At 50.0% G+C, this 9209-nt stretch overlaps 2 protein-coding genes across 4 annotated transcripts in view; one reads left to right on the plus strand and one right to left on the minus strand.

Moving 5' to 3' along the window:
- The window catches only part of tunar (TCL1 upstream neural differentiation-associated RNA), a 49696-nt gene extending 48314 nt beyond the window's left edge, over window positions 1-1382 (minus strand). Inside the window, exon 1 of the mRNA XM_069910114.1 lies at window positions 1299-1382. The gene's annotated coding sequence lies outside the window, so the exon portion shown is untranslated. The remainder of the gene's footprint in view (window positions 1-1298) is intronic.
- LOC138749054 (HHIP-like protein 1) overlaps window positions 1-8531 on the plus strand; it is a 34711-nt gene extending 26180 nt beyond the window's left edge. For 2 of the 3 annotated variants that reach the window (XM_069910111.1, XM_069910112.1), the window contains exons 7-9: window positions 1121-1202; window positions 6688-6770; window positions 7671-8531. In XM_069910111.1, the coding sequence (XP_069766212.1) occupies window positions 1121-1202; window positions 6688-6770; window positions 7671-8245 (740 nt within the window). In that variant the 3' untranslated portion in view covers window positions 8246-8531. The remainder of the gene's footprint in view (window positions 1-1120; window positions 1203-6687; window positions 6771-7670) is intronic. The other variant, XM_069910113.1, reaches the window with a different exon arrangement.
- The last annotated feature ends 678 nt before the right edge of the window (window positions 8532-9209 follow it).

Below are 9209 nucleotides of genomic sequence, written 5' to 3' on the forward strand. Positions count from 1 at the left end.
ACAGACATGGGAAGAACATGCAAACTTCTTACAGACAGCGCCGGTTTTGAACCCTGGATTACTGGTCCTGTAACAGCATTGCGCTAACAGCTTTGCTAACCGTGGTGTGAAGGGTTCTGGCCTGAAGCATTGACTATTCTTTATGTGCCTGACCTGCTAAATCTTATTGCCATGTTTGCTTGCATCCATTTTGTGATCACTTTAATGCATCCCCCGAACTGTCCGAGTGGTGAGAACCGCAGATGATGGAAAACCAGCATTAACAAAATGCTGAAGCAAGGACATTGAGAGGAAGAGGAACTCTGTTCTCTCTCCACACACGCTGCCCGGCCCGAGTGTTTCCCACAATTGCTATTTTTGATTTCAGAGGACACTATGGCCGGGGAAATTATGACACTGCCCCATTTCCCAACCACTGGCCAGAGGGTGGTGAATCTGTGGAATTCATTGCCACAGCCGGATGTGGAGGCCGGGTCGTTGGGTGTACTTAAGTAGCCAGGATATCATAGTTATGGGGAGAAGGCCAAGCAGTGGGACTGAATGAGAAAATAGATCAGTAGATGAATGTTGTCTCTATGTTACTTGGGAGGCTTCATTAAATAACTTAGAGATGCAAGATTCAAATAACAGAAGAGAATTTACTTACTGATGCCTTCCACCATCACAGGACACTGTTCACACAGTCACAGATAAATATACATATGCCCCACAGTGGTGCACTACAGTTATTACAGTGAGAAGGGTGTATTCTTACACAGATACAAAGTAGTTCACATTATCCTGACTATATAACAATGAAGAAATGGCAGGGCAGACTCGATGGGCTGAATAGCCTATTTCTGCTCCTATGTCTTATGGTCTGATTGGTTAACACTGATGAGGCACTGATCCCAAGAATCCCGGTCTGATTGAGAGAGGTGGTGGGCCAGAGATGGCACACAGGCAGGCTGCGTCCATCGGATGAGAGGCCACCAACGTTCTGGGCCTGAGCCCTTGATCAGGATTCAGGCTGAAGGGGCTGTTTCTACTCTGTCCAACCCTAGGCCTCCCACCACCCACCTCCAGGTAATCTGTCCATGACGTGCAGCGAAAGTTGACGCCGACACTCTGCTCCCCACAGGTGAACTTTACTTCATGTCGAGTGGAAACCCCAGCGCTTACATGCCAGCAGGGACGGTGTACAAACTAGTCGACCCCTCCCGGTAAGTTACCATTACAAAGCAGCAACAGGAAATCACTTGTATCAGTGTTTAAACAACAAACAACAAGGGAAGGCTTTTAAACCATTAAACACTCACTGGCCAGTCGGCGGGCTCCTGTCTCCCCAGTCACTGGAGCTCCCAACGCCGGAGTTCCTGACTCCGAATCCTCCCCTGCTCCTACCGCACATGCTCACCGGGGAGTCCGCTGTGCCGGTGCGGGTAGCAGGACGAGGAGGGGGGTTTGGGGTTGGCATTGGGGAGCTCCACTGTGCTGAGGAGAGAGGGAGGGAGGGGGGGAGGAGAGGGAGGAGGGAGGGAGGGAAGGGATGAGGAAAAGGAGAGGGAGGGAAGGGGAGGGGAGGAGTGGGAGGGAAGGGATGGGGAGGGAGGGAGGGAAGGGAAGAGGAGGAAGAGAAAGCCACTGAGCCTGAGGACCTGCCACTGCCCGGGAGGTCACTCTCCTTGATGACCCCAGGACAAGGGATTCTTCCAACTGCTTGGAGCTTGGAAACAGCAGAAACCAGTTTGAGAGGGAGAGTTGGAGAGAAAAAGCAATAGGGGAAAGTAAAGAAGAAATGGAACGAGAGAGAGAGAGAGAGTTACCTGAAATGAGGACAATCCTTGTTCTAATTTCATGTCGAGTTAATTTTTTTTTAACCTGTTAGATCAGTTTGGCTCCGAAAAAATTTCAGATAAATGAGGATTTTGCCGAATCCGATTTTGGGTACTTGGATTATGGAACGAATGGCTTTGTGGCCAAAGTTGGCAGATGATACGAATGTCAGTGGAGGAACAGGTTGTGTTGAGGAAACACGGAGGCTGCAAAAGGACATGGACAGATTAGGGGAAAGGGCAGAGAGGTGGCAAATGAAATAGTGTCAGAAAGTGGACGGCCACCCACTTTGGGTAGAAAAAAAATAAACGGGCCGACTATTTCTTTAATGGGGAGAGAAAATTGAAAATACTCAGATGCGAAGGGACCTGGGAGCACGGTTCCCTCTACGCTGTGCGCACGTACACACATTTTCCAACCAGCGCCCAAAGGAAATTAATGGGCGCACAAAAGGTCAGTTACCTAAAATAATATAGCAATTAATAATTATACTTATTGAAACTATTCTCTTCGCTAACTGCTTCTGTTAACTAGTTAATTTGTCAGATAACAAGTAGTTAATCAGACTTGGATTATATTAAAACATGCCAATACAGTTTTATTAGCCATGAGGGATTTCAAGTTAACATTTGCACAAGCACTCAGTGCGCACAGACTTTTGTCACGTGGGGAAAAAAATTTGCACAACATAAGATTTTTGTACAAACATTAGAGGGAACATTGCCTGGGAGTCCTCGTGCAGAATACCCTGAAGGTAAACTTGCAGGTTGAGTTGGTGGTGAAGAAGGCAAATGCTATGCTGGCGTTCAGTTCAAGAGGAATGGAATACAAAGCAGGGATGTGATATTGAGGTTTTATAAGGCCCTGGGGAGACCTCACTTGGGGTATTGTGAGCAGTTTTGGGCCCCTCATTTAAGAAAGGATGTGCTGAGGTTGGAGAGGGTTCAGAGGAGGTTCACTGGGATGATTCTGGGAATGAAAGGGTTATCATACGAGGAGCGTTTGACGGCTCTTGGCCTGTATTCGCTGGAATTTAAGAGAATGAGGGGGATCTCATTGAAACATTTCATATGTTGAAAGGCGTGGAGGAAGGTTGTTTCCCACGGTGGGAGAGTCTAGGACAAGAGGGCACAACTCCAGTATTGAAGGACGTCCACTTAGAACAGAGATGGGGAAGAATTTCTTCAGCCAGAGGGAGGTGAATCTGTGGAAGCTGTTGCCACAGGTGGTTGTGGAGGCCGGGTCATTGGGTGTATGTAAGGCAGAGATTGATCGGTTTTTGTTTAGCCAGGGCATCAAAGATTAAGGGGAGAAGGCTGGGTAGTGGGGCACAGTGGGGAAATGGATCAGAGCTCATGATTTAATGGCGGGACAGACTCGATAGGCTGAATGGCCTATTTCTGCTTCATTGTCATAGCCTTTGTGAGATACTACAACACAGAAACAGGCCTTTCGATGGGGAATCCAGGTGAGAGGGCAGAGAAAGATGCTCACTGATAGGAGAAGGAAGGGGCTGAGGAGCTGGAGGAAGGGAGTCAGAGGAGTGGTGGGGGGGGGGGGGGTGGAAACGAGAGACCTGGGCAGGGGGTTAACAGAAATTGGAGGTGGATATGCCAACTGGTGGGAGACAACCAAGAGGGAATACGAGGTTTTCCACCAATTTATGAGAAGCCCCAACCTGGCAGTGCACAATGCCATTGACAAACACGTCAGGGTGGTAACAAGGTGGGGAAATGATGGGGTTGGCCATTGGGAGTGATGGCTGTCACAGTGGACAGAGCTCACCAAAGCCAGGAACTGCCCAAAGCCACCCCCTGCTGGCAGTCTGAGAGGTTGCAGCTTAAATGACACCGTTGAATCCAGGAGCTTCTCTTCACGTAGTGATGCCCGATTTAAACGGGTAACTCACACAAATAATTTCAGGCGATTCCGCACGTTCAGATTAATTTAGATAGCCACTTCCTGCACCCAGATCCCCCCAGCTCATCGCAGGAAAGGATCGTGAATTCACCAACTTCACTGGGCAGCCAGTCGGCGCAGCGGTTAGCGCAACGCTGTGACAGCGCCAGTGACCGGGGATCAAATTCCGTGCTGTCCCTGTGTCTGCATAGGTTTTCCTAGGGTGTTCTCCCACTGTTCAAAACGTACAGTCAATTGGGCTTGTGGGCCAAAAGGGCCTGTTACCGCGCTGTATGACCACATTTAAAATTTAACATTAAAAGGAGTTGGCCGTTGTAGACTGTCCCACCATTAAGTGTAACATAGTCGATCTTTTACCTCAGCTTCACCTTCGTGCATTCCCCAAGCATTATTCACAATAAATTATTTACAAAAGGAAAACCTTTCAAAGTCTCTTCTCACCTTTAGTTTCACATTCATACATTTCCAACTCTCTACACTGTTAGCTCCTCTGTGGCAACTTGTTGCTTCCCCCCCCCAACCCCCTCTATTGGTTGAGGGACTTCCCCTTGGTCTCAGCCCCTCAGTGCCGGGTAACAGGAGGGCTCTAGACTGTGGTCCTTCCAACAGTTCCTTCATGTTGGCTTGCACCGACTTTCATTGCATCCCTCAGCACATACCCCTGCAGCCTGGAATGTGCCAGTCGGCATCATTCCCTCACCCACATGTTCATGTGCTGGAAGACCGCCAGGTTTTGGGCAGATCAAAGTAGCGCCTATCACCGAGTTGATGGTCCTCCACCAGTTCTGGATGTCAGACTGTGCACCTCCAGGAACAGCCCATAGATCAGCCCAGCCGCTGCTGGGAACGAACTGTGACAAGGACCCTCACATCCTTCTGAGTGAATCTGCTTTCAGCAAAGAGGTGGGCGACTGTCTCCTCTCCACCGCAGACATCACGGGGACAATGTGCGAGGTGTGCAGGAAGGATCTGTCTGGGAGGGCTCTTCTCACCACCAGCCAGGTGAGGTCCTGGTGCTTGTTCACCAGCCCTGGCGATGAGGCCTTCTGACAGATGACCTGGACCATCTGCTCAGGGAACCCCATTGTGTCCATAACGTCCTCGTCTCTCAGTATCTGCAGGTCATTGGTGATGACCACTGCCTGGTGATCAAAGGTGTTGGTCTGGCAAAACTTTTCCACAAAGGTATGGCAAAGTCCAGCTGACTGGGACATTGTGTGACAATGGGGCCAGGCCTGTCCTTCGAAACACCTGGGACAGGTTGAACCTCAGCATGTAGCAGCACTTGGTGCCCTCACACTTTGGTTCTGCGCACAGCCACACACGAAGGTGGTCATCAGGATAAGGCCCACATTGGGTACGTCCTTGCCCCTGTTATCTGGTGACTTGTACTTGGCAAACCTTCGGACTCTCTCCATCTTGGATCCCCATATGAACTGGAAGGCTGCTCTAATGACCGCCAGGGCAGAGATGTTGTGCCACATACAGTAGTACCAAGAGCAACTTGAACCATATGACCAAGCTCTTCCATGTTATTAAGAGGGAGTGCCAAATGCCCCAAAATCTGTCGATGTCTGGCTTGAATACACGGGGACTCTGCAGCCCTCCTGCATTGTGAATTCTGAAAATTCACCATCCTTAGATTGAGAAAAAAATATTTTTGTATCTGTCCATAGAACCATAGAGCACTGCAGCACAGAAAACAGGCCATTCGCTCGTCCCATCATTTCATTCGACCGGCTCCCATTCCATAACTCTCCAGGCCTCTCCCATCCATGTACCTATCCAATTTATTCTTAAAATAAACGATCGAGCCCGCATTCACATCAGATGCCAGCTCGTTCCACACTCCCCCCACTCTCTGAGTGAAGAACTTTCCCCTAAACCTTTCCCCCTTCAGTAAAATTATGACCTCTCATATTTATCTCCCCCAATGTACGTGGAAAAAGCCTATTTGCATTCACTCTGTCTGTACCCCTCATAATCTTGTAATCTCCATCAAATCTCCCCTCATTCTTCTTCGCTCCAAGGAATAAAGTCCTAACCTGTTTAATCTTCCCCTGTTACAGTTCCTGAAGACGTAGCAAAATCCTAGTAAATCTTCTCTGCACCCTTTCAATCTTATTGATATCTTTCCCATAGTTAGGTGCCCAGAAATCCACACAACATTCCAAATGTGGCCTCACTAATATTTTAAACCGTTTCAACATAACATCCCAACTCCTATACTCAATACTTTGATTTATAAAGGCTAAGATGCCAAAAGCTTTCTTTACAACCCTGTCCACCTGCGACACCACCTTCGTGGAACAATGTATCTGTATTCCCAGATCTCTCTGCCCCTCCACACTCCTCAGTGCCCGACCATTTACTGTGTATGTCCGACCTGTCCTGAACAACCAACCTCTTATTCTGAGGCTGTAACCCCTAGTTCAGGACACACCTGTCCAAGGGCCTGAGGCCTTCATCAGCTGGTCGAGGAATAGTTCAGGTGAATGCATAGAGTGTTTTGTCTAGAGTGGAGGAAATTGAGAACTGTAGATTTAAGGTGAAGGGGGAGAGATTTAACAGGAACCCGAGGGTACCTTTTTTTTTAAAAAAACACAGAAGCTGGTTGGATGAACAAAACAAGCCACCCGAGGAGATAATTGAGGAAACACGCAAGTCTGCAGATGCTGTGATTATAGTAAAAACACAGAAATGCTGGAGGAACTCGGCCGGTCTTGCAGCATCCACAGGAGGTAGTTGAGGCAGGTACTATTGCCATGTTTGGTCAAGCATGCAGGGATGTGGGCCACATGCAGGCAGGTAGGACTTTGTGGTCATCGCGGGCACATTGGGCCAAAGGGCCTGTTTTCTCACTCTGTGCTCAATCCTAGATCTATTTTTGAACCCATGAACCCTGACCAACCCCTCCACCACCCCATGGTGGGGTGGCTCTTTCTCCTTTAGCCGTGCACCGCCGGGGAGATGTCACTTTAAACCTGCGCCTGTGACCGTGAAGGGGAAGTTGCTTCGTTTTCGCCCGAAAGAAAGTGAGTCTCCACTTGTCTCTGTGTTTATATGGAACTTGAGATGGTAATTTTTCTTCTACTTCATTCAATAAGCTGCTTGTACCCAGCTTCCATCCACGCTCAAGGCAAGGATGGAGCATGCACAGTGCGCTGGGCACAGGGTACGTGGCATGGTACATCCTCACCCGCTTTGCATTTCATTCTTTGCTGCCGTGTGGTATCTCTCACTGAATCAGCCAGGTTACTGACGCTCTTCTGTTCTTGTCGAATGATTGCCGCTAACCTATTGTCATCTGGGAGTATGGGGGCATCAGATGAGGTGGGTGGTGGCGCTGGTGAGGGGCAAGATGGTCACACGGGATCCGGACTAGAGAGGGAGTTATCCTGGTGACATCTGTGTCTCCGGGATTGAGAAGGTGTTAAAATGTACAGTGCTAAAATTCCTCTGGGTTCGAGAGCGGGCTACGATGTCTGATAATGTTAAACTAGATTGGAGGGAGCTTATTGTGTTCACAGGTATCCATCACACAGGGTGGGAGAGGGTGTTAATCCACGATGTTGGGCTAGTGAGGGCTGGGGGGGGGGGTTAGTGTTAGCTGTGATGTGTGGTTAGAGAGGGTATACAGTATTGGACATAATTCCAGGTGCAGTGCATCCTGGGATACTTGGGTGGAGAGGGAGTGACAGTATCCTGTGTTTCCTTGGGTCTGGGTTGGGGGAGGGTGATGATATCCTTGGGTTTGGGTTAGAGAGGGGGTGACGATATCCCCAAGTCTTGGTTAGAGAGGAAGTGGTCATTCCCTTGGGTCTGGTTTGAAGATGGGGTTTAGGGTCCAGTGCTGCCAGCTGTGGGGTTTGGAGATTGGTTGGGGGTTCTGAGGGTGACAGAATTGACTGTCTCCACTGTGTCTATCTCTCCAGAACTCATTGGCGAATCCACAACCACCACTCTGGCCCCTCCAAGAGCAACCACAGCCAGCCCCACGCGAGCTGCCATTCAGATCCCCAGGCAGCCACCGCAGGCAACAGTAGCCCCAAGGCAGAGGGAGCAGCGCACCACCACTTCCCCCCGTCCAGCTAAGCCGGGTGGGGGTCGCTCAGGTGGGGGAAGGAGGAAAGGCTCGGCGAGGCGGGCGCTGAAGAGGAAGCGGCTGAAGCGGCGGCGCGGGGCGGTGAGGCTGGCAGGGGCGGGCCGGGCTGCCGGCCGGGGAAGGGTGGAGGTACGAGTGGCCGGCGAGTGGGGGACAGTGTGCGACGACTCGTGGGACTCCAGGGCAGCGGCGGTGGTGTGCCGGCAGCTGGGCTACCCCGCCGCGATCAGGACCGCCCGCAAGTCGGAGTTTGGCGGCAGCACCGCCCTGCGCATCCTGCTGGACGACGTGCGGTGCCAGGGCACAGAGAATAGCCTCCTGCTCTGCAAGCACTCACCCATCGGAGAACACAACTGCTCACACGACGAGGATGCTGGCGTTGTCTGTCGCCTCAAACACCAATAGAGGTTTCACGACGAGGAATGGAGCCTTTATCCGCCATTATTGTCATAGTGAGAAGGCTTCTTACATGACCAGGCTTACATTCCTACAGCCACGCAAGGCAGCAAGGCAAACGCAGATTTATTCTCAGAGTATAGACATGGCATCATGTACAACCCCAAGATTCTTTATCCCGCAGTGCAATTAAAAAAAATCCTGTTCTCAATGTACATGTAAACAAATTAAAAAACCTAAACAGATCGACTGTGCAACACAGAGAGAATAAAAAATCAATGAAGTGCAAAAGTAAGACTCCATAAACGAGTCCTTGATTGAGTTTGTCGTTGAGGAGTCTGATGGTGGAGGGGAAGCCGCTGTTCCTGAACCTGATGGGTGCGAGTCTTGTGGCACCAGTACCTCTTTCCTGATGGCAGCAGCGAGAACAGAGCGTGTGCTGGGTGGGGTAGATCCTTGATGATCGCCGCTGCTCTCCGATGGCAGCGTTCCCCTGTAGATGGTGGGGAGGGTTTTGCCTGCGATGTCCTGGGCTGTTTCCACTACCTTTTTTTCAGGGCTTTACGTTCAGGGGTATTGGTGTTCCCCCACCCCCATGCCAGACTGTGACGCAGCCGGTCAGCAGACTTTCCACTGCACCTCTGTGGAAATTTGCCAAGGTACCGGACCTCTGCAAATTCCTGAGGAAGTAGAGGCACTGACGGGCTTTCTCGCAGTGTAGGAACAATGAATTAGTGTGGGCCAGGAGAAGTGAATCACAAGCATCTGCGGACACGGTGGTTAAAGTAAAAACACAACACTGGAGAAACTCAGCAGGTCAAACAGCGTACATTATACAACAAAGAAAGAAAGGACTGAAGCCTGAAATGTTGGTTATGAATCTTTACCTTTGTTATATAAAGTACAAGTGTGACCTGCTGAGATTCTCCAGCATTGTGTTTTTACTTAAGGAGAGTGTTGATGGCTGAGGGGT

The sequence above is a fragment of the Narcine bancroftii genome, chromosome 13, assembly GCF_036971445.1.
Source record: "Narcine bancroftii isolate sNarBan1 chromosome 13, sNarBan1.hap1, whole genome shotgun sequence".
In the NCBI taxonomy this organism is placed as follows: Eukaryota; Metazoa; Chordata; class Chondrichthyes; order Torpediniformes; family Narcinidae; genus Narcine; species Narcine bancroftii.